The sequence below is a fragment of the Phalacrocorax carbo genome, chromosome 23 (genome assembly GCF_963921805.1).
Source record: "Phalacrocorax carbo chromosome 23, bPhaCar2.1, whole genome shotgun sequence".
NCBI classification, from domain to species: Eukaryota; Metazoa; Chordata; class Aves; order Suliformes; family Phalacrocoracidae; genus Phalacrocorax; species Phalacrocorax carbo.
Window position 1 is genome coordinate 3,043,222 of NC_087535.1, and position 23,617 is coordinate 3,066,838.

The 23,617-nt window shown below is 62.9% G+C and overlaps 1 protein-coding gene across 6 annotated transcripts in view; it reads left to right on the forward strand.

Annotated features, from left to right (window-relative positions):
- TEAD3 (TEA domain transcription factor 3) overlaps window positions 1–23,617 on the forward strand; it is a 26,477-nt gene continuing 2,860 nt past the window's right edge. Inside the window, exons 1-13 of one of the 6 annotated variants that reach the window (XM_064472267.1) lie at window positions 1–193; window positions 12,396–12,652; window positions 15,793–15,857; window positions 17,728–17,790; window positions 17,922–17,984; window positions 20,563–20,574; window positions 21,122–21,259; window positions 21,493–21,536; window positions 21,638–21,699; window positions 22,077–22,210; window positions 22,330–22,503; window positions 22,690–22,830; window positions 23,057–23,209. In XM_064472267.1, coding sequence (XP_064328337.1) covers window positions 12,517–12,652; window positions 15,793–15,857; window positions 17,728–17,790; window positions 17,922–17,984; window positions 20,563–20,574; window positions 21,122–21,259; window positions 21,493–21,536; window positions 21,638–21,699; window positions 22,077–22,210; window positions 22,330–22,503; window positions 22,690–22,830; window positions 23,057–23,209 — 1,185 coding nt within the window. In that variant the 5' untranslated portion in view covers window positions 1–193; window positions 12,396–12,516. Of the gene's footprint in view, window positions 194–7,123; window positions 7,211–11,741; window positions 11,837–12,395; window positions 12,653–15,792; window positions 15,858–17,727; window positions 17,791–17,921; window positions 17,985–20,562; window positions 20,575–21,121; window positions 21,260–21,492; window positions 21,537–21,637; window positions 21,700–22,076; window positions 22,211–22,329; window positions 22,504–22,689; window positions 22,831–23,056; window positions 23,210–23,617 lie in introns of those variants that run through there. The other 5 variants (XM_064472268.1, XM_064472264.1, XM_064472269.1 and 2 more) reach the window with 5 other exon arrangements.

The following is a 23,617-nucleotide window of genomic DNA, read 5'->3' on the forward strand; positions in this document are numbered from 1 at the left end:
CTTTCTGCTCCTCCCTTGCATAAACTTTCCCGTCCCTGCGCCTGGCTCCGTGCGCGGACCCGGGAGCCCGCCGCGCTCCCCGCATTCCTGCCGCCCGCCCCGGCCCGGCCCCGGCCCCGGCCCCGGTCCGGCCCCGGTCCGGCCCCGGTCCCGGCACCCGCGGCCGGCCCAGCCCCTCCGGAGCACGGAGCAGGTAAGTGCTGGCCGGGAAGAGCCTCCCAACCCCCCTTCCTCCTCCTCCTCCTCCTCCTTCTCCTCCTCCTCCTCCTCCGGCGCCTCCTTCCTCCCGGCCCGCAGCCCTCCGGCTAAACTGAGCTCCGGCGGATGGTGGGGGGCGGTGGGGTCGCACCAGCCTCCCCCCCGCCGACAGCCGGTACCTCCCTCCCGGGGCTCCCCCGCCTCTCCCCCCCGCGATGGGGGTGTGTGTGTGTGGGTGTCCCCAAGGTGTCCCCAAGCCCTCCCGTCGGGTCCCCAGGCTCCCACCCCGTCGGGGCCCCGCTGCCTCCCCCTTCCCCGGCCCCTTGGCGGGTCCCCCCCGGTGCGGCGCATCCCCGGGGTGCGCGGCGGGCTATAGGGTTACAAAGAGGCCTTGTGTACCCTATAGCCCATACGTCGGAGCGTGTAGGGCGCGGGCGCCAGGCGTTATAGAAAGCGCGAAACCCTCCCGCCTGCCTCCGGGCGCCGGGCGAAGCCCCCCGGGAAACGGGGCCGGGGTTGGGGGCGGGTGGGGGTCCCCCGGGTGGGGGGTGGGGGCCACACGCGTGTCACGTTACATGTGTGTCACACGCATGTAGGGGATGACCATACGCTGACTGTATGCTAAACACTTTGTGCCTCGTCATAGGGGCGCATTGCTAACGAGGCAGCAATTAGATGTATAATTTTCAGCAGTGTGTCATCTTTATTATTATTATTATTTTATTTTTACACCCTCCTTGGGTTTGGGGTGGTTGTTTTTTTTTTTTCTCCTTCCCCGATCCCCCTTGGAAGGAAAATAAGGCCAAGCCCTCACAGTGCCGCCCGCCTCCGCCCCCCGAAACCGCTCAGGCCCTATGCAACATGTTTGGCCTGTAGCAGCTGAGAAAAAAAAACCCATATTTTGGGGAAAAAAACAACTGGAAATGGTACCAGAGGCCTTGCTGGGGCAGCGGGCACCCTGCAGCCCCCCATTGCTGTTGCGTGGCTGGCACAGAGTGTCAGGGGAAGAGGCGAGGGCAGAGGTTTTGGGGGGTTTTGGTGCTTTGCAGGGAGCCGGGGCGAGGCGGGCCAGGCGACCGTCCCACCGGCGAAGCGATAATCTCCGGTGTCAGGCGCGCCGGGGTATTTTGGGCTCCGGCGTCCTCTCTCCCCTCCTATCGCTTTACCCCGCGCGGGTACGTGCACGCCGTGAGTCAGGGCTTTGGCACTGCCCAGCCACCCTGGGGGGCCCTGCCAGCGAGACTGCCACCCCCTGCTTGGTTTTGGGATGCTCGTGATGATGGGTGGAGAATTGGGTGATGCCCCCCCGCCATGCACCCGCTGTCCCTGGGGGCCTCCATGGCCCCAGAACCCCTTCCCCACACCCGGCTTTCAGGGTGGATCATTTCCCCCATGGGATGGGAGGAAGAGGGTCCCCAAAGCAGATTGGGGACAAGGGCTTGCCAAGGTCACCCAACGGTGAAGCTGGGGGAGAAATGGGTGGGGGTGGTGGGGCTGGGACCCCACCGGCAGGGCAGGTGATGGTCACTGCAGCACTGCCCGAGCGGTGTTCCCAGCACTTCCCCATGGGAGAGGACAGGCATGAGTGTCCCACTGGGAGAAGGCGCTGGATTTGGCCCTGTTTGGGTTTGCAGGGCCAGCGATCCTGCAGGAAGGGGCTGGGGATGGGTTTGGGGTGAGCAGCTGCTCCATCCCAGCTGGGTGACACGGGGGGACGTCCTGGTCCCTGCGGGACCTCAGGCGCCCAGCTCCCTGTCCAGGGCGGGCACGCAGCTGGCACTGTGCTGGCTTTTCTAACAAAAATAACCCTTTGAAAGCGGCGGGCTCCGCGGCAGGCTCCAGCCGCCTTGCATAAGTGGCACCTGAGTATTTCAAGGACCCTCATCCCAACCGGGGCAACTACGGTGTCAGGGCTCAGCTCGGAGTGGGGGGATGCTTTGACAGGGGCATTTTGGGGAGCAGAGGGGCGCAGAGACGGACCCTCTAGCAGCCATCCCACCTCTAACGTCCCCCTCCTGCAAAGCAAAACCCCCTCCAGCCTCTACGTCCATCAATAAAAAGGACTTGCATCCATTTCCCGTGACGTAGGGTCACTATTTATCATGATACCAGGAACAGCATCTCCTTTTAATCACCATTTAATCCCCATTTTACCACCACCGAGCGGGTCGGGAGGCGATTCCTGGGGCCCCGGCACTGTGCCGAAGGAAGGAGCCTTTTCCCGGTGGTGTGTGAGCAGGTCACGGCTCTGGGGAGGTGGGGGTGGCAGTGGTAATCAGCTATAATTAATGTATTAAAAGGCGAGTAACCGCGCAGCTCCTGTCAAACACGCAGCGCGCACGGGGCCGGTGGCAGGTGAGCTCAGCGGTGGGAGTGGTGCGGGCATGCAGCGGCTGGAAAGGGGGAAATGGGCAATTTTGGGCTGTTTGCAGGGGGAAGAAATGTGTTTTCCTGCCTTATTACCTCTTCTTCCGTCTGTGGGAGTGGAGGATGGAGGGAAAGAGAGGAGAATGGGCTGCAAAGCCCTAACCAAGGGTGCTGCCAGGATTTGTGTGGCAAGAGACATCCCGGGGCTCTTTGTGGGGTTGGGATCCCTCTGTCCGTCATCAGAGAGGATGGATGCTGTCCAATGTCCCATCTCTAGGAGCTTCTATCTCTTATTAAATCCTTGACAGCAATGACAAGGGCTTGGCCGGGCTCCCATGGTGTTTGCACCACCTTAGGAGCTGCTGGTGGATGGGATAATGCCAAATACCTTTGATTTTGGGAGCTCCCATCCCCAGAGGATTTGCCAGATGGCCAGTCCGTGCTCCGAGCTTCTCAGCCATGCATCCGAGGTGTTATTTGGGGTCGGTGCCCGGGCCGGGAGTGTGCCGGGGGCCACAGTGGCCGAGCCCAGGCACCTGCGTGTTGCGGTCGGGGCAGGCACCTGAAGTGCGTGGGCGTTCGCTATTGCCACCGTCACGTGGAAGCTTATGAAATGTTTTTTTGGAGGGAGGGAGGGAAGGTAATGATGGGGTGAGCCGGCGGGGCTCTGCCCCGCGCCAGCCCGCAGCGGGCACGCGGCCCCCCCCCTCCCCCCCCCCCCCCGTGATAACGTGCGGCCGGATCCTGCTACGGGTCTGGACACGCCGCTACAACTCCCGGTGCTTTGGTTTTCCCCGCCTGTGAAATGGGAGCGAGGGGCCCTGGCAAAATCTTCTCGTGGTGCCGGATGGCCGTTTGCCTGACCGTGGCGGTGGGGAGAGGGGGTCATGTGGTGCTGGGCAGTTTTGGGCTCCCCGTGCAGCTCTTTGCAGGGTTTTGTGGTGAGCACAAGTGGCTGAGCCCTTCGGAGGTGACAGGCCTTGAACCCCATGGTCTCATCCCTGGGGGAGGCTGTTGGTAGCCCTGCGGGGACGGCATTTGCCTAGGGCTCTGTGTTGACACAGCCGACAGGATCCTGCGGGCAAAGGGTCCGGAGAAATGCAAGTGTCCAATTCCACAAAGTACATCCCGTCCTGGCGGTGCAAATCCTACCGGAGCGTGTCTGCTCACCTGGTCCCAAACGGATGCACCGCCCCGATGTCCCCAGCATCCCCTGTTACATGCCATGAGACAGAGGTGGCACCAAAACCCACTGCTCACGCTGCTGTTGCCTTCCAGCTGGGCACGGGGTGTGTCACGAGATGTGCCGGGTCTCAGCTGGCTAAAGCTGACCCAGAGCTCATCATCGGCCATCCTCTTATGAGCCAGAGGCACAGAAGGTGACTTCAGTGCACTTCAGGGCTGTGCTTCACCCTGTAATAAATAACGCTGGGAAGTGCTTGCTTGCAGGTGGCTCACGGCTGGTGAGCGAGATGCGAGTGATGGAGGAGGCTGGTTTATCCCCTTCCCCCTCGCCGCTGGGGGAATCAGCACGGACCCAGAGCACGGGTTGGGAGAGCTCCCCCGGCTGCAGGGGGTGGCTGGGGATGGGATGGCAGAGCTGGAGCTAATTTTAGGAGGTGGGCAGAGCCTCCTGGGAAGTGGCCAGCCGGAGAGACATGTCACACCGTGGTGCCCATGAGCATGGAGAGCGAGTGCTGGGGGTCCCCAGGTCTGAAGATGCTGCCGTGGGTCAAGGAGGTGGCCCTGCATCGGCAGCTCGGCTTTCCACCGCAGGGAAGAGCTGCGCCACTGCTGATGCCCCGGCTGCTGGAGGGGCGATGGATCCAGGGACACACACAGGGACGATGCCCTGGACGCCTGGACTCCCGGTTTGCATGACCCAGGATGTGGTTGAGCCTTCGTGCCTCAGTTTCCCCGTGGCCGTCTCGCCGGCGCTCCCCCCGGCGGGGTGCGGTGGAGGCAGGAGGGTTGGCCGGGCTCGGGGATCCTCGCCTGGGAGCGCCAAGCCTTATTATTTCTCCACGACTGTCTCCTCCTCGCTCCTCGTAAAATTAGATCCAGCTGTTCACAATAGCCACTAACTTCTCTCCGGAAGATGTTCAAAGTTTACAGACGCGGAGCGGCGCGGCGTGCGTGGAGGATGGGCTGCCGTTCCCATGCCAGCTCCTCGCCGCCCGCCCTTCCCCCAGAGGCAGCCAGCTCCAGCCTTTCCCCCCCAACACCCCCCCCAGCTTAGACAATTCGGGTTTAGGAAAAAGCACACCCGCACGCAGACACGCGAGCCCCCGACCCAAACGAGCGTCGGGTTTTTATTAGCAGGAAGATCTGGGTGCTTTGTAGTCTCAAAGCAAAGGTCTGGTGCAAGACCCCGCTTTTTCCCTGCCCGGCTTCTTGTCCGCATGCTTGGCAGACGAGTCGGGCAGGGTGCTTGCTTGGGACTCGCTTGGTTCTTGCTTGATGCTCGCCAGCGCCTGTGGTCATGCGTGGCATGCGTTTGGGCTCCGGCTCTCGCGTGGGGTGGCTGATGTGCCCCGTTTCCAGCCTTGCCCAGGCAGCATCGCAGAGCGGAGGGTCAGGGTCCAGCTCCGTTGTTTGGGCATCAGTGCACCGGGTGGGGGGCTAGCGTGCCGTGCCGGGCTCTCTGGCGCTCTTAGGCCACGCTTCTTGCTGGAGCTCCTTCTTTTACCAAGAATACCGCCTTCATGTATTTTTAGCAACTTTCCTCCCCGAGGATTCCAGAGCAATTTTTCAATCTGCAGGAGCGGGAGTCACTGTGCCCATTTCCAGCTCTCGGCTCGGGCAGCAACAAGAGGTGCTGGGAGAAGGCGATGCTCTGCCATGGGCACCCGGTGCGCTCCGGCACGCGGGAGGGTTTGCCTGCCGGCCCAGTCTGGGGTGATGGCACACAGTGAAATGGTGCTGGACTGAAATATCCCTTTTTGGGAATAGATGGCCAATGCGGTTTGTGCGGGGCAGCGCGTACCTGCTCATGCAGCTCCTGCATTAAATGCAGGACCTCAGCTTGGCGGCTGCCCCGAGCTTCGTGAACTCGTGGCAGGAGGGCAGGGAAGCGTGCCTCCTCGCAGCGGTGACAGTGGCCGAGTGGCATTGCCGTGTCACATTTTGCCCTGGCCTCTGGCAGCCAGGGATGTCTCTATGTCTCGGCCGGGGCCCTCCACCACCTTGTGTCTTGGGTGCCTGGGTGGGGGGATCAGCTCTTGCATCCCCGCATCGTGCTGAGTTCCCCCTCCGGGTCGCTCAGCTAGGGAGCGTGGCGGTGCTGGCCCCGGGCTCCCGCGGGTGCCGCGGCACGGGCAACGGGCGCAGCTGCTCCCCGGGCAGGGTTGGGTTTTGCGGGGGTGGAGGCGGCCGGGGGCGGGTGTGAAATGCATTGCAGCCTTCCTCCTCCTCCTCCTCCTCGCCTGGCAGCCGGTGTCCCCTGGAAGACGTTTTCCCTGGCTCTGCTGCAATGGCTTAAAATGGGGTCAGCAGTACCCGAAACTGCTCCGTGGAGGCATTTCTCCTCCCAGGAGCGGGTCCAAGGGCAGGCAGGGTACCTGGCTTCCCCTCGGGACAAGCAGTGCTGGGAGTCCCAGGGAACGTGGGACATGGTGGATGCCCTGAGCTCCTCTACAGGGCATGTTCAGTGGGAGGCAACCTGGGATGGGTGTATTTTGTCATAGGAGCAAAGTGAATTCAACGGTCCCAGCGGGTGCCATGCCTGGCACTGCCTCTGTCACAAGCCACCAACGCTGGGGGTGTCACGGGACAGCTGTGATGGTGGCCCGTCCCTGGCAGGTGACTCCAACCCTGTTGTTTCCATCCAGCTCGTTTCATAATGCAGAGAGCAATTAATGCTGCAAAAGCTTTCTATTTATGCACTGCTGGGTGAAACGCCCCATCCTGGCAGGGCAGGGCGGCCCTAATTGGGCCAGGGAGGGAAGCCGGGTTATGGTGTCCGTCTGTCCCCTGCCCTCAGGTCTTGGGCCTGGAGGCTTGAGCAAAACCGGCTCAGGTCCTCCAGCAGCCAAAACCCAGCTCTGCTGCCTGCCAGGGCCAGAGGAAGAGGAGGAGATGGAGGGGTTGGTTTGTACGCCCGTGGTTCTGCCGTTAAGAGGGAGCATCTCAGTGAGAGGGGCTGCTGGTGGGGCTCAGGGGGTTTGCTTGATCCCCTCTGTCCTCCCTGCCCAAATTTTCTCTGAGCAAATCACTCAAGTTCCCCTCTCCTTCACCCATGGCCCTTCGGGATGGAGGACTGAGCATCCCTCGGCCTCGTGCTGCTGAGTAAGGACCAGCCACATCCCTGCTGGGCAGGGGCTCGGGGCTTTGCTGCGAGCTGGGGGGTCCCTTTGGCTCCAGGGGTCCAGCTGGAGCAGGGGGCACATGCCCTGGGCAGCCCTAGCAGTGCTGCAGACCCCGGTGGGATGCTGCCACGTGGCCTCCTGTGGTTTCCCCGCTCCGATTGCTTCCTGAGCCGCCCGCCAAGCCGGAAGGGACAGGAAGCGATAGAAGGGAGGAAATTAGTTGGGCTGTCTCACGGAGAGCTGGCCTGGTGCATGGGGGCTTCTGCCACCGCCTGGGTCCCCAGCCCATGCCGGGGGTCCCGTTGGGGAGAAGATGGCCAGTCCTCCCCAGCAGGGAGGTACAGACCTGGGTGGGAGGGAGCAGGGCAGCTGTCCTTCCCTTCCCGAGCCGGGGAATCCCTCACCGCAGCCCCAGAGCTGTTTGGAAGGAGAGAGCGATGTAAACAAACCTCCTTCCAGTGCCCTCCCTGCCGAGCCAGGTCTTGCTTGGCTGCTGCTGCCCGCCTCGATGGGTGCTGGTTGTGCCTGGGACAGCCACGTGCTAACCGGGACGGTGTCCCTCGATGGATCTGGACAGGGACTGGGGCAGGACATGGGGCAGGGCGTTCCCGAAGGATCCCCGGGCGAGCTGCTGGGGATACGGGGTTCCTGCAAAAAGCACTTGGCTATTGCAAGAAAAGTGCTGTAGGGTCATGGTTGGCAGAGCCGAGAGCATCCGGGCTCTGTGCACGGTGCTGGGGTTGGCAGCGGACAGGGCAGCATCTTCCCTGGTGTGTTGTGGCCTTGCTGGGGTCCCCTGAGAGCCCCAAGGTTTTTGGGTTTGCTTTAAAGGGCTTTCTGGAGCCAGCGGCTGTGTCGATGGTGCAGGCAGTGCTTCTCCCAGCCCTGATCCCAGCCGTGTTACAGGGTGGGCAGAGGTGGCCACAGGGACACTGTGCCCGGCCACTGCTCTCCTGCCGCAGACAAGGAGCACATTAATGAGACCTGCCTACAAATGGATGCCTGCTGTCGGAGCCCCAACCATGTTCTTGCTGATCCCCTGATCCCTGATGCGCTGGGAGGATGCAGGGAGGAGCTGGGGTGCCCAGGAGCCTTGGCTTTGGGGTCCTGCAGAGCCTGCTGCGTGACAGAGCAGCCCCTCTCGGCATCCCCGCAGGAGAGCTGTCCCCAGGGACCTCACCGCAGTGGGGCCAGGGTGACTTCCCAGCCCCCCTCCTGAGCTGGCCCTGGTAGGGGGGGTGCATGCTCAGCACCAGGGAGGATGGGGGTTCCTTTCCCCCATCGCCCCCAGGGTGTGGGTGCCACCAGTCATGGTGATGGGGAGGGGGTGACAGTGGCCTTGCGCATCCCCCCGCCTGGGCAGGCGCAGCCGGCGGGGCGGCGGCACTTTGCCTGTGCCGGAGCGAGGCTGAGCACCGCTCTGTGCCGTGCCTGCCTGGGCTTGTTGGTGAACTTTTATCCTTTCGCCATGGGGTCTAGGTGCAGGGGGGGGAGGGAAGAGGGCTGGATTGCCCCAGGCCCCTAGAATGGGGAGGCGGGATGGAGCTGGGATGCAGCCAGATCCCATCGCTCCCTTTGCAGGGTCTGGTGGGATGGGGGCCCCCCAGTGTACCCAGCATGGTGGGAGATCGTCCTGTGGGGTCCTGGTGCTGCGCCGATGTGGGTCAGAGGAGGCCCGGTATGGAGGAGACCTTGGGACCACTCTGCCCCACACCTTGTCCCCCCGGACAGTGTCAGCTGGGGACACGCTGTGCTGCAGGCCCCCTCGTGCAGTGGATGCCGATGGCCGTGCCCTGCTTCCCCGGAGGTTTGGGGGGGATGCTGTGACAATAGCCACCTCCCCCCAGTTTGCACAGGGTGAGAGAGCGGCAGCCGCAGGGGCTGTGCCCAGGGAGGGGTGACACCGCCACTGACCATGAGACCAGCTGGGAGGGCAGTGGCGGTCAGGGCAAGCAAGGAGCGTGGTGAGAGGCATCGGTCCCTGTGCCGTGACGCTGGCCAAGGCAGGACTGGGCGGCGTGGTGGGGTGCTTGGCCGGGTGGGCAGCGGGGCATCGCCCCGCTGCTTTGGGCAGGCCTGAGTTCTTGGCTGTGTGTCCTGGTGCAGCCGGGACATGGGTTTGTGGCAGCATGGGGGCTGCCAGGACCATGCCTCGTGGTGTGCGAGATGGGGCAACACTTTTGGGGCTGAGCGCGCTGGGGAAGAGGAACAGACCGTTCCCCCCAGCTTGGTGGCATGGGACAGGGATGGGGGCAGGGTGCTGCCCCCCACCTGGGGGCTTCATGGGGCTGATGGGCACCTCTGCCAACATCATGGCCCCGCAGCCTTTGGCTCTGAGCAGCGACATCCCTGTGCTCCCAGCCCTGAGGCCTCTCCCCCGCACACCTCCAGCTTGATTCCTATTGCAGCTGGTTGTGCTGGTCCCGGCAGCACCCCACTCCTGACCTCGGCACCCGTGTTTGGCCCCAGCAGGGTGCCCACTGCACTGCTCTGACCACAGCCACTGCCTCCAAAATATTCCCTTCCCCCTATCCACCACAAAACACCCATGTCCCAAGCACCTCTCCCTCCTTGCAACCCTCCTCTTTGCTTTTGCAGGGTTTAAAGAGGCTTCTTGTTGCCTTTCCAGGCTTTCCAGCCCCCAGCAGCTCTTGCCAAGTGGGCAGCTGCTTGCAGCCCTGCTGCCTGCACAAGCCCCGGGTCTCCCTCGTGCCCCCCACACATGGTGCCAGGGCCAAGCTCTGTGAGGCCGTGGGAACGCTGTCCCCATCTCAGCCTTGGCCTCGTGGGGAGATAAGGGCGGCCCTGGCAGCATCCTCCCCTGCCCGCTGTGGGCACCCATCCCACACCCGCTGGGGACCTCGCATGGTTGCAACCCCTCCCCAGCACGCCTTGGGCTGGTCGGTGGCACCCCGCAAAGGCAGGGTGCAGAGGGGCGAGTGAGCTGGGTGCGGGGGCTCCCTCCCGGTATGGGTGCCAGCGAGCATCCCCACTGCGAACCGGTGGTCCTGGGGTCCCCGAGTCCTGCAGAGGTGCCTACACTGTGGGAGGGGGCTTCTCCCCCTGCTCCCTGGGGAGCAGCTGGGAGGCAGGAGCCGGTGACATGTTTTCTGGCAGGCCCAGTCCCCTCCCTGCCCGGAGCAGGTCTGGCCGGCGGTCCGTCCGCAGGCCGTCCAGCCATGCCGGTTTCCTAATTGCTCCTGTTGTTGGTGTTTTGTAAGGGCTGGGTGGAGCACGGCGCTTGGCCATGCCTTGCGTCAGAGCGGTGCCTTGCACCCTCCCTCCAGGAAATCCAATGTCTTGGCCTGGCCAAAAGCAGGTTCGGTGGAGGAGGAGGAGGAGCTGCTTCCTCACACCTTGGCTGGGGCCCCAGCATCACCCTCCCTCCTCTCCCGGCTTCCCCGAAAAGGCTGGGCTGGGGTTTCCCTGCCGGGGGCGCGGGGGGGGGGAGCAGTGTGGTGGGAGGGGGCTGGGGGCGATGGGGGAGCTGCTGGGGAAGGGGGAGACGTGTGCCGCAGGCAGGGTGTTGCGGGCAGCCGGCACCCTGCCTGTGCGTGCAGTGCCTGGCATGGGGACGATGACCCAGGACACTGCTCATGCTGCTTGTTCCAGGATCCTGCCTGCAGTGGTGCAGCCAGCCCTATAGATTTGCTCTCAGCCCTATAGCTTTGTTCTTGGCCCTATAGCTTTGCCTTTGGCTCCAAAAACACTCATCAGTTGGGGAGGGCAGGGGGTCTGGTGGGTCCCTGTAAAGCCACCCCCGGGCATCAGCTCTTGGGACTTTCCCCTCTTGGGGTGAGCTGATGGCTGTGCCGTGGTGCTGCGGGGTCCTGGGACGCTGCTGGGTCCCAGGCTGGCACAGGGCTGCGGGGTCCCAGGCCACTGCGGGACTGCCATGGTGCAGCTGCGGTGGCGGGTCTTGGGCTGCCGTGGGGCTGCTGGGGGGTCCCAGGCCACTGTGGGCTCTGGGTCACTGCAGGACTGTGGGGTCTGGGGGCTGCGGGGTCTCAGGCTGCTGTGATGTAGCTGGGGGGTCTCTGGTTCCCCTGTGTCTGGGGGTCCTGGTCTGCTGGGGGGTCTTGGGCTGCCATGGTGCAGCCGGGGCTCAAGCACCCGGCCGAGGCAGCCGCACACCCCGTCGTAGGCGCCACGCTGGGACAGAGCCCTGCTGCGTTCACTAGGCTGCGGAGGGGGGGAGTGGGGGGGGTCCCCGCCAGGGCCGTCCCCACCCAGCGCCTTGTCCTGGTGTCCCCCCGCCCTCCCATTTCCTACACCCGCTCAGTTTGGACAACACATCCCTCCCGGGGGCTGCCCCCGTGGAGCACCCCAGCGGCGGGCACAACTGGGATGCTGTGGGACTCGGGGTGTCGTGGGACTCGGGGTGTCGTGGAACTCGGGCCGCTGCGGGACTCGGGGTGCCGCGGGCCCGTCCGGCACCGCTGCCGCCATCCCTCCCTTGGCCGGCTGGCTCGATCCTACAATCCAGTTCTCCTTATTTGGCCACAGTGCTCGGCAAGAGGGGGAGCAGCGGGCGGGGGGGACGGCGGGCAGGGGCGGGCGGCGGGGACCGGAGGGGCTGACATCACATCACGGCGAGGGAGAGGGAGATGGGGGGGGAGAAGTTTCTTTTTTTATAAAAGGGAAAAAAAAAAAAAAAGGCCTTGCAGCACGCTTGAGCCAGCGGGCTGCTGCAGTTCCTTTAAAAGGAGATGTCTGCGCCGGAGACCTTTGTACACTCCCAGCCCGTCCGGGAAGCGCGGCGGCGCAGGAGACACCTCTCCGCTCCCACCGCCGGCAGCTGCCGCCAAACATGTTATTGCAAAACACTGTGCCGGGAGCCGGGCAAAGGGAGGAGGAGGAGGAGGAGGAGGGTTGAAGGCTCCCCGGCATCACCCGCCAGCCGGGGAGTGCCCAGGGCCCTGGCTGAGCATCCTCGGGGCAGGGGGCCTCTCCCGGTGCCAGGGGTAGGGCTGCCGGAGGGCTCTGGCCACCTGGTTCCCATTAGCAGGGTCTGGCTTGGAGCCGCCCAGCGTCTCCCTTCAAATCCCAGCTTTGCCTTTGCCAGGCGCTGCGGAGCGGGGATTTTTGGGGCTGGGGATAGTTACAGTGCTAGCTTGCCCGAGGAGGCGGCTGGGCGGCAGCCGCTACTGGTGCGGGGTTGGGGCTCACAGGCTGCGGGGCTGCTGCTGCCCCGTCCCAAGGTGTCACCCACGGGCACCGTGGGCCCAAGCTTCTCATACAGATAATGCTGCATCCAGGCTGATTCCTTCCCAAAATTTATTTGGGTGGGCCCTGGGTGGTCACCTGTGGCTTGGATTTGGGGGTACTCATGGAAATCATGGCTCTGCTCCCAAGCATAGCCTGTTTGTGTCTCTGATGCCCCACACCGGGATGCTGCCCCGAGCCCTGGGTGCGAGTGGGGACAGGGCGAGCACCGGGAACAGAGCTGGGACTATGCTCTCACTGCAGCTCCATACCCCCAGCAAGGTTCTCCGGGTCTAAAGGGCATCCCCTGTGTCCCAGCAGGTTGTCGTGTGTCCGTGGGGGCTCGGGGTCGGAGCCCAGAGCAGCCAGCACCATAGCGTCCAACAGCTGGAACGCCAGCGGCAGCCCCGGGGAGGGGCGGGAAGATGGCCAGGACGGCATGGACAAGAGTCTGGACAATGATGCCGAGGGCGTGTGGAGTCCGGACATCGAGCAGAGCTTCCAGGAGGCGCTGGCGATCTATCCCCCCTGCGGCCGGCGGAAAATCATCCTCTCGGATGAGGGCAAGATGTACGGTGAGTGATGGGGGCTGGACGGAGGCAGCGGGCCGGGCACCGCGCTGCCGGCCAGGACGGGGTGGCCGGGCGTGAAGCAAAACCTCCTGTCCCAAACCACACCCGGGCATCACCCTCGAGCACCCCCCCAACCCCGAAAGCAGCTTCCCCAGCTGCATTGTGGAGCTGGACCAGGGAGGTGGCAGTGACCCACGTCCCCTCCCTCTGCGCTGGCTCTCCCTCCCGCTCCCTCCCTCGGCCCTGCCGGACCAACTGGTTTGGTGAAGCCTTCGGGGAGCGGGTGCGGGCAGGGAGCGGGCGCGGGACTGCGGGGCCAGCGCCAGCCCTCCTGCTCCCCTGTGCCTCCGCATCGGCCCCCAAACCTTCCCCAACTATACCGCGTGGTGGGGAGCACCCGGTGGCAAGGGCCACCCACCCACCCCGAGCCACTGGCACCCCGCTCAGCTTTCGGTGACTTTGTCGGCAGCACTGGGGCTGGTCAGCCCCGCTGGTGCGATGAGTTTTGAGGGGCCTCAGCCTAGTTTCTGGTGTCTGTCTTGGTGGCTCTCTACAACAGGGAGGGAGAGGATGGCTGATGCAGGCAGGGGTTGATACTGCCACAGGGCGCATAGTGCCACCAAAGAGCAGTGGAAGGTGCCATGATGTCCCCATCCCTGCCGGCGTAGGGACTGGTTCCTCCTCCCCTCCGCCTCCCATGATGTCACTCCCAGGGCTGGTGACCTCAGAGCTGGGGATGGGTTGCTATGTTACTGTCACCCCGTGGTGATGAAGGGATGAGGGACAAGCATCTCCATCACCAGCCTCCAAAATACACCCGCCTGGGATGCCACCGTCACCGGCAGTGGCTCACCCGCTGCCAGCAGAGAGGGACAAAGGGGACAAGGCTTTGTGGCGAGCACTGTGCCACTGTCCCCGACCCCATGCCAGCTCCGTGTGCCACCCCGCTTGCCGGGGACCCCAACCCAGGGCGTTGGGGCTGGCAGCCGGGTGGGAGCACAGGGCTTCCCAAGCGGGTGCATTTTTTGGATTTCTCCCGGAATAGCTGAAGTGCCGCCGGGAGCCTGGCCTTGCACAGCGCGCCGAGCCCCGACCGGTTTTTCCAGCCTTTCGGAGACATCTGGCAGCTGCTTAAAGAGGCAGCGGCCCCCGCCGGCTGCCTTTCATCTCCCCCCACCCTCCCCAGTATCTCCCCACCGGGATCCCCGGGACCCCCCGTCGGAGGTGCCGCGGTTACTGGGACCCCCAGGGTCACCGGCGGTACAGGCAATGCCGGCATCCCCCATAAAGGTGTGCCAGTGCCGTTACACCCCACCACCCAGCTCTTTTTGGGGGGTTCCGTGGGATGCCCACGGCCACGCCAGCCCGTGCCCCACCGATGCCAGTGGTGCGGGGGCAGCGAAGGGGCCGGGCGAGCGCTGCGTGCCCTGGGAGCAGGTGGGAGCCGGGGGGCCGGGCCGGGCACGCTGGCCCTGGCTCTCGCTCGCTGCCCGCCAGGTTATTTTTAACCCAGCCTGTCCAGCTGGTTCACGTGGTGGTGTCAGGGGAGAGGAATTTGGGGAATGTGGTAATTTGGAGGAGTACGTGCCCTCTCAGAGGGAATGGCACGGTTCTGGGTGAATCATGGGGGACAGGGACGGGGCGCGCGGGCACGGGGACGGCTGCGGGGAGGCTGCGAGGGTGCAGCCCGGGGCGGTGGCCAGGACGTGGGCCAAGGCAGGATGGGTGCAGGAGATGCTCGGTGCTGGGCACTGGGTGCTGGGCACTGGGTGCTGGGCTGGCACTGCCCCACAGGGGAATGTGAAGGCACCTGCATTTATTTCCCAGATTTATTTCCCAAGGGCTGGGTATGGGGAGGGAGGGGATGGGACTTGGGAGTAGGTGTGCAAAGGACGATGCTGCAGCACTCGGTGAAGGCGTACCCCTGTGCTGGGGCTCGGCACTGGCGTCCCCTCCACCCATACCCCTTGGCAGCACCCTGTTGTAGGCATCATCTCACCTGGGCTTAAAAGAACACCCTGGCCCTCATTAGGTGCTAACGAGGCTAAGGAGCCAGCGCAGGCTGGGGATGGCAGGAGGGATGGGACCCACGCTCGGTGCTTTGGGGGAGCACGGGGGTGCCACCCTGGCCATGCAAGGGGTGCCCTCATTTCCAGGGGTGCAGGGACCCACGGTGGCCCTGGCTGCCAACCCAGCAGCTCCTGCCCGGCATGGGCACCCCAAGGCGCAGCCGTCCCCGCACAGCACCTGGCCCTGTCTGTTCCCATGTGTGTGTCGTCCCCCCCCCCGGGAGCGCCCAGTTGCTTCGGGGCTGGGAGGGGGCTGGCCAGGGTGGAAGGGGCGGGGGAATATATTTTTTTTAGAGAGATTTTTTTTTTTTAAAGCCGAAACCCGCTCCAAGGGCATTTCGACAAGTTCCAACCGCGACCATCTGGTCCATTAAAATAAATCTGGCGTGCCTGGCCGCCCCCGTGCACGGGGGGCGCGGCGGCGGGGGGGCCGGGGCTGGGGCCGGGAGAAGAAAGCTCCCAGCTGCTCTGACGTTTGAACGTAGATTGGCCACAGCTGGCCCCTAAAATGTGGCGCAAAAGCAACTTCTGCTTCAAATTAGACCCAGGACGTTAGGAAATACTGGTGGAAAGGCCAGCACGGCTTGCAAATGGGAAGCGGGGTGCCAGGGGGGCACCCCAAGATCCCTGTGGGAAAGGCTGTGGGGAGCGGGTTGATCGGCTTCCCTGGGGGTGCTCCAGTTGGGATGTTTTTCGCGTGGGGCGGGGGGCAGTCCGTGGTTGCCTGAATTTGGGGACACCACTGTGGCAGGGGTCCCTGGTGGCTGTCACCCCCACTCTGAGCCCCCTGTGTCTGGGAGCTGCTCAACCCAGTGGGGTGGGGGCCACAAGGTGGGTCCTGCTGGCCTGGTGGGGGGCTGGCCACCGCCGTGTCCCCTCAGGCCACCCCGATGTCCCCTCGGGCCAGACAGCTGTCATGGCAGCGCCATCTCCTGGCAGTGCCTCCCTCATTAAGGACCAGCCTCATTAAGGACCAGCATCACCAGGATGGGGTGGGGGTTGGAGGTGCCTTTTGGGGCTCATGCCCCTGGCCCCCCCGTTTCCCCGGGGCTGACCCCTTGGCTCTGCCGGCAGGTCGTAACGAACTGATAGCCCGGTACATCAAGCTGCGGACGGGGAAGACGAGGACGAGGAAGCAGGTGAGGCCGTCGCTCTGCTTTTTTTCCTTGGGAGGGGTGGTGGGAGGCGGGAGGGGGGTGCCAGGTAAGCCCGGGGGGTGTCCGGCTGCGTCGCCTGTCCTCTGTGTCTCCTCCTGGAGCCACTGTTAATGCCAGCAGGACCCTCATCCTCTGCGAGGAGCTTCGTCTGTGAGCACAAACACCCTGGGGCTGGTCAGTCCCAGCCTGATCGGGGGATGCCCTGAAATTCGAGGTAAAGGGGCAGGCAGCACCCAGGCCCCCCTGCCTGGCTGGGGTCACCCCACGGTTGGCAGGAGCCCCTAAAATCTCCATCCAAGCAGCCTGTGTGTCTGTTTGCATCTCTCTCTGCTGCTCCACCTGGATCTGGAGACCGTTCCCACCTCTGCCCTTTGCCAGGGCGTTACGGTGCTTGTGGCAGACGCCACGGTGAAGACCCCACCAAAGCCCTGGGGCTGAGAGCAAGCCACCCCCATCCCAGCCAGGGGGCAGGCTGGGCGGGTCTGTGGCGGTCCGGAGGTACTGCAGAGCCCTTGCCCCGACCTCGCTGTCCCGCGAGGTTAGGTGCCAGGGCAGGCGGTGCGCAGGAAGGGATGCTGGCAGCACAGGGAGGATGCAGTGGTCCTCCTTTGCCTGCAGTGTGTGGGCAGGGTGACATCCATCCCAGCTGCGAGCCCTCGCTGCATCCTCGTGCCAGAGACCCAACCTGTCTGAGGGCCCGACTGCCGCAGCCCTCGATGGGACATGTCCGTTTGTCACGCGTCTGGTGGCTCTTCCCTCCCCTCCGTGGTGCTGCCTGTACTGGCAGAGCTGGTGGCCCAGGATGCTGGGGAGCGGGTGCTTCTCCCACCTCAGGGAGGTGGGAGGGTTTGGGGCATGGGGACACTTATGTTGGGGCTGCCCTGTGCCACGAGTCCCTGCAAGGGAGGGACGCTGGTCCCCAGGCTCTAGTGGGGACATCCTCCAGGACTGCTGCTGGAGGGAGAGGGACCAGAGTCCGGCCACCGTCCTTGTGTTCAGACCAGTGCTGAGTGGTGATTTATTTCTGGTTTAAAGCCTTAACTGGACCCCCTGGGCCACCCCTCCATGGGGGAAAGGATGAGGCACTCAGCAAAACTGATTCTCCAGGGGACACTTGGAGGCACAGGGGAGAGTGCGTGTGGCATTGTCCCCTCTGTGCACTTGTGTCCTGGACAGCCTGATGTCCCTTCTTGGACTGGTGGGAGAAGACTCTTGCCAAAATCAGCCCTGGTACCCCATGGGTACAGGGACCCCCACTCTGCCTGGGGCCCAGAGCAGGCACCCCAGCCATCCTGCGCCTTTCCTGCCTGTACATCAGCCCCATTTCTTTGGATCTTGCTGGACACAAAAAAAGAGCTCTCTTCTCACCTTTCCCACCTGCAAAATCAGCAGAAGCCCTGGGGGAATGAGCCGGTCTCTCCTGGATCTCCCTTGGGAGCGGCAGTCCTGCTGCAGCCCCGCCTGGGGTAACCCAGGGGCACCCCAAACCAGCTGGGCTGTATCCTCAGTACTGTGTGCAAGCAGCAGATCACTGTGCTCACAGGGGCTAGGGGGGTCAGTCTGTCTGGGAAACCCCGAGAAACGGTAAACACAGACACCCCCCCCAACTGCAGCAGCTTCACCCCACACAAACCAGCATCAATCAGCATAACGCTGGGGTCCCCCCCAGTTTTCCTCCCTCCAGCTCGCAGCAGGAGCAGGACGCGCAGCATCTCCAGGAGCATCACCCCAGCAGCCCCGCACGCTCCCCTCCTCCGCGCTCCCTTCCCCAGGGACAAGATCCCACCTTGCAGGGGGAACATATCTTCATGCTGTCTGTATTTTCCTTTCTGAATGGCGTGGCGGGCGCTAGGTGTCCAGCCACATACAGGTTCTAGCTCGGAAGAAGGTGCGGGAGTACCAGGTTGGCATCAAGGTACGTTGGCGCCCTTGCCCAGGTGTCCGCGGCGGTGTCTCTGTGAGCATGGGCAGCCCCTCTTCTTCCTCCTCCTTTCCTCTGGTTGACGGCTCTGCTGTTCCCCCTCTCCTTCTGCTCTCTCTCTGCAGGTCTCTAGCCACTTGCAGGTTCTTGCCCGACGGAAATCTCGTGAGATTCAGTCCAAGCTGAAGGTACGCGTCCGCCCCCGCCCCGCCTGGCCCCCCCGCCCGCTGACGACTAACGCACTCAGCTCTGCGGTGTGCCGCTTGCTTTCTTTTATACCTCTCTTTTTTGGTGGTTTTATTTTTCTTCCCCCTCCCTTGGCTCCTGGGACCAGATGGGTTTAGTGGCATCATTGTGGGATGCTTGGAGAGAAGTGCAAGGGGGAGGTCCAGCTCAAAGGCTGGGTGGGGACACCAGAGCCTTTCCCTCTCCCCCAGGAGGGTGAATTTAGGTGCCAAATCCCCTCCTTTCACCCAGGCAAGGACTCAGCCATGGGGAAATAGGGGTTTAAACCCTCCTCCGATGGTGCATGAGGGCTGCCCCTCTTTTGGGCCATCAGGGCTTCTCCCAGGAGTGGAAGGACCCCCCCAGAGCATCTGGCAAGGCAAAGTGAGGTTCAAGCAAGGGGTGCAGAGGGCCCCGCCCCACAGCTGAGACCTGGCCCCGCTCATGACGAGTGCCAGTGGGATGTGGGCAGAAGCAGGGGGATCCCGGGGGTCCCTGCAGGCTGCCTGCCTGGTGGCTTGTGATGTACCAGGGTCCGAGTACAGCCCAGGTGGCGCCTCAGGGATGTGGGGGGCAGCGGGCCTGGATGGGGCCGTGCTGCTGGGGAGGGGGCACTGCAGTGCTGGGGCAGCCCGTGGTTCCAGGGCCCAAGGGAGCCGAGCGAGGAAAAACTGGATCATCCTCTCTTCTCTGGTTGGCTTTTCTTTCCTTCCTTCTTCCTAACTGGAGCCCGACTAACCTGTCCGTAACTGTTCCCACCGAGCTTCGTGGCGGTGGTGGGGAGGGTAATGATGGGGGGGTGGGTGGGCAGGACTCGAGGCATCACCGAAGAACTGAGCCCTGCTCAGGTTGGACGCACACGGTGCAAGGTGGGGGACGGAGTGGTCCCCACTGCACAACTGCCTGTCGGGGTCAGCCGGCTCCCAGCTGGGCTGTGCAGCCCAGGGTGCTCGTGGGTTAATCCCTGCACCATCACACCGGGGAACATCTCCTTGGGCAGGACCCAGGGGGGGACCTGCTGCCTTGCCGAGGCTGTGGGAGCCCAGAAAAACCTTTTAGTCCCATGCTGTGACCACAGGGTCCCAAAAGGATCGCCAGCTCCCCATGTCCCCGTCCTCCTGTCCCGGGTGCTGTGTCCAAGTCTCCAGCACTGAGGCTGGCAGCAGGGGCCACCGTCAGAGCTGGCTCTGGCATTTTTGTCCCCAAAGCTTTAATGACCCCCAGCTCATGCTGCCGGGGAGCCCTCCAAGCCATGCACTCCAAAGCCCTTCAGCAGGGACCCTGGTGCCCCATGAGCAGGGTGCCAGGAGGGCTCCCACACCCCAGTGGGTTTGGTTTGCTGGGAAAAGCCAGGAGAGGGCACCCAAAACTGTTATGGGAGACTCCTCTGGGCTTGTACAGTCTTAAACCCAGCTCCCAACTCCAAGAAGGACAGCCAGGGAGGGCAGGGACAGCAACAGCAGAAGCCTTTGCACAAAAATAAAATAAAATTAAATCAAATCAAGTGGGCTTTCCTTGCTGCACAGCACCGGGCAAGGGGGAGTCAGAGGCAGGAGTGACCCCAGGGGTACAGGGATGGAGGCCAGCGTCCGTGGCTGCACTCTCCATCCCCAGCCACGCTGCCTGCAGGAATCTGGCAGGGAGCTGCTGGGGCAGAGATCCCCCTAAGCAATACACCATGGATGCAAAACATCCTTTCCCAGCCATACTTGGAGGCAAAGCCCAGCACAGGCAGCCCTCTGCCCTCACCCAGCGCTTGTCCTGTTGAATGGAAACTCCCTTCTGTGAGCAGTATATGTATATATTTTTAAGCTGCAGTCATGTGCGTGTTAGTGCTGCTGGCGTGTGGCTGCATGCCCACACTCCTGCCCTGCCGCAGGTGAAAATAAGTGAAGCGATTGATCCCTGAGGAAGGTTCAGAGGGAAAACAGAGGGTGTGTGGTGGGACCAGCACGCACATGTCCTGGCGGTGCAGCTGGAGGAGCAGTCCTGCCCCGGGCAAGACCTCAGAGCCCTCTGCTCTTGCCCTGTGTACCCCTGAGACCTGTGAAGCAAAAGGGAAAAGGGAAAATAAATGGTTTCCTATATAAATGCACACATGGAATAGGGGGGCTGTGCCCAGGGTCTTCCTTGCGGAGTGGGGTGCAGGTGCCCTTGCCAAGCAGGGCAGGAGCTAGGCGGCTCTTCCTCTCCATACCCTGACTGCAAGTGCTGGGGGCTGCTGAGGAGGTTGTAAAGGCTGTAAAAGATATAAAAAGCCAACAAAGGTGCAGGCCTGGCCGGTCACAGCAACCCCCTAATATAGTGGGGGGGGGCTTTATCATCCCATTGCTGGCAGGCTTAAGCCCAGGCTTCAGTGCCCACCATGTGCATCCCCTGGTGAGCAGCCAGGTCGAGGGGGGTTCGCTCCGCAAATCAGGCTGCGGTGATGAGCCGGGGTGAGGGATACACAGCTTGGGGTGCGGAGGTGGGGTGCGCACGGTGCCCACAGGCTCCCACAACTATCTAACCTTTTTTTTTTTTCCTTTCTTTTGTGGACAGGCCATGAACTTGGTAAGTTGAGCTTCAGTTTGTGATGCCTTTTGTTCCCCATTGACCTCTCCCGCAGAGGGGCTAAACCCTTCGCGTCCCCTGGGGAGTGAAGACACTTTCCAGACCCTGCAGCTCCTGCCCAGGGGACATAAGGATATAAGGAAGAAATGTTTTACAGTGAGGGTGGTGAAACCCTGGCCCATGTTGCCTAGAGAGATTGTGGAGGCCCCGTCCCTAGAGACGTTCAAGGCCAGGTTGGACGAGGCTCTGAGCAACCTGATCTAGTTTAAGATGTCCCTGCTCACTGCAGGGGGTTTGGGCTAGATGACCTCTAAAGGTCCCTTCCAACCCAAACCATTCTGTGATTCAATGACATTTGCAACCTTAAAGCAGCATTAATTAACATGGGTGCATTTGGGGAGGGGGGCATCCACCCGCCCTCGTCCCTAGGCCAGGCTGTTCAACCATCTCCGTGCTTTGCAAAACCTGCCGGGCACACTCAGACTGGGGGGGTCTCAGTCTGCCCATGTGACCTCCATCTCCCTCCTGTCCCCTTGTCCTCTTCCAGGACCAGGTCTCGAAGGATAAGGCTCTGCAGAGCATGGCTTCCATGTCCTCCGCGCAGATCGTGTCGGCCAGCGTCCTACAGAACAAGCTCAGCCCCCCTCCTCCTCTTCCTCAGGCCGTCTTCTCTGCTGCCCCCAGGGTGAGGACAGTCCCGTGCCCCCCCCGTATGGGGACACCCCGGGGTGGGGGTGGGGGCACGGATCCCCATGCACCACCTGCACAGGGGATGGGGGGGATGTTTGGTGGCCCCTTAGTCATAGCGGCAATGCAAGGAGGGCGTCGGGGGCTCCCTGTGGTTTGCAGCAGGTGGGGAGGGGAATTTGGCGGGGAGGGGACAGAAGCCCCTGACTCTTCCTTGTGCTGTTCCCCCAGTTTTGGAGTGGGCCTATCCCAGGACAGCCTGGACCCTCTCAGGAGTAAGTACAAGACCCCACTGCTGTGCTGGGCAGGACCCCGCTTAGCAAGGGGCTGGGGTGACCTGGGCTTCATTAACCTAATGGCACTCTCTGTTTTCCAGCATTAAACCGTTTGCACAACCAGCTTACCCCATCCAGCCACCCATGCCTCCATCACTAGCCAGTAAGTGCTGTCCTTGTCCCCTTGCAGGGGACCCTGCACCACCCCTGCTAGGTCCTATTTGTCACCTCTCCTGTGCCACCCTCCCACCTGCGCTCCCTTCCCCAGCCCTGCCAGCGGAAAAACCTGGGTTTAAACCCAGCCAGAAGCCCCACGGTGAGCCGGACACCACCGCTCCCGGCTGTGTGTCCCCCCCCGCCGTCCCCTTCCACCCAGGGGCGGGATCAGCACATCCTGTGTTTTGGCCGCCCAGTGGGAATAGCCCCATGCTGGGAGATAGGGGAGGGTGGGGGATGCGGTAAGGACAGCAGTGCCGCGGCAGTGCAGGGGGGGCTCACCCTGGCTCACGGCTGCCCCCCCACACCCCGTGCCCTCCCCAGGTTATGAGCCCTTGGCTCCGCTCCCACCAGCCGCCTCGGCCGTGCCCGTCTGGCAGGACCGCACCATCGCCTCCACCAAGCTCCGGCTCCTCGAGTACTCCGCCTTCATGGAGGTGCCGCGGGACGCCGAAACGGTAACGGTCCCCTCCGTGTCCCCACCACCTGGGTGGAATGGCGCCCATCCCTGTGCTTGGTGGCATCTTGTCCTTTCATCTGACCGCTCGTTTTAATTTCCCCGCCCCGGTCCTTACAGTACAGCAAACACCTCTTTGTGCACATCGGCCAGACGAACCCCTCGTACAGCGATCCGCTGCTGGAGGCTGTGGACATCCGCCAGATCTATGACAAGTTCCCCGAGAAGAAAGGTGGCCTCAAGGAGCTCTATGAGCGTGGGCCCCAGAACTCCTTCTTCCTCGTCAAATTTTGGGTACGATGCTGGGAGGGGAAGGATGGGGAGGGTTGTCCTTGAGCCACGGGCTTGTTGCAGGTTGGGCAACCCACCGGCAGAGCGGGAGCGTCCTGAGCAGCTCCATAAGCCAGTGACCCCTGTGCCCGTCAAGAGCTGGGTGTGATGGCACCTAACGGGACCCTCTCCCCACTCTCATCTCTCCAGGCGGATCTGAACAGCACGATCCAGGATGGGCCGGGGACTTTCTACGGTGTCAGCAGCCAGTACAGCAGTGCAGAGAACATGACCATCACGGTCTCCACCAAGGTGTGCTCCTTTGGGAAGCAGGTCGTGGAGAAAGTGGAGGTGAGTCCTGCTGCATTGGGAAGGGGTGGGAACGGTCCACCACGGGTCCCAGGATGGAGAAAGCCCCAGAGCTGGGTGCAGGGCATGTGGGTGCATGCTTGTCCCATGGGTGGAGCGGAGAGGACATCTCCACCATGTCCCAGTTGGCCAGCGCCCCCCCCGTGCCCACGTCCCCTGTGTGTTTCTGCTCCCATGGGGCGGCTGCTCACTCTGCTGTCCTCTGCAGACGGAGTACGCACGGCTGGAGAACGGCCGGTTCGTCTACCGCATCCACCGGTCTCCCATGTGCGAGTACATGATCAACTTCATCCATAAACTCAAGCACCTCCCGGAGAAGTACATGATGAACAGCGTCCTGGAGAATTTCACCATCCTGCAGGTACCTCCCCTCCTTTCCCAGGGAGCGTTTCCCACCAGGAATGTGGAGCCCTCACTTGCACTGACCCTACCATCCCTGCTGTGTTGGTGCCCGTGCAACCCCCCAAAAATGGGTAGCACAGTTTTGGTTGGTGCAAATAAACTGGCTGTGCCTGAGCTCGTGCAACCCCCCAGAAAACAGACAGCAGATTTTTGGTGGTGCAATTAAATCCCCTGTGCCTGAGGCTGTGCATCCCCCCCCCAAATAATGAGTAGCAAATTTTTGGTGGTGCAAATAAAGTGGCTGTGCCCAAGCCTGTGCAACATGCACACCCCACCCCCAGCCCCCCCCCAAAAAATGGGTAGCATATTTTTGTTTGTGCAGTTAAATTGGCTGTGTCTGAGCCTGTGCAACACCCCAAATAACAGG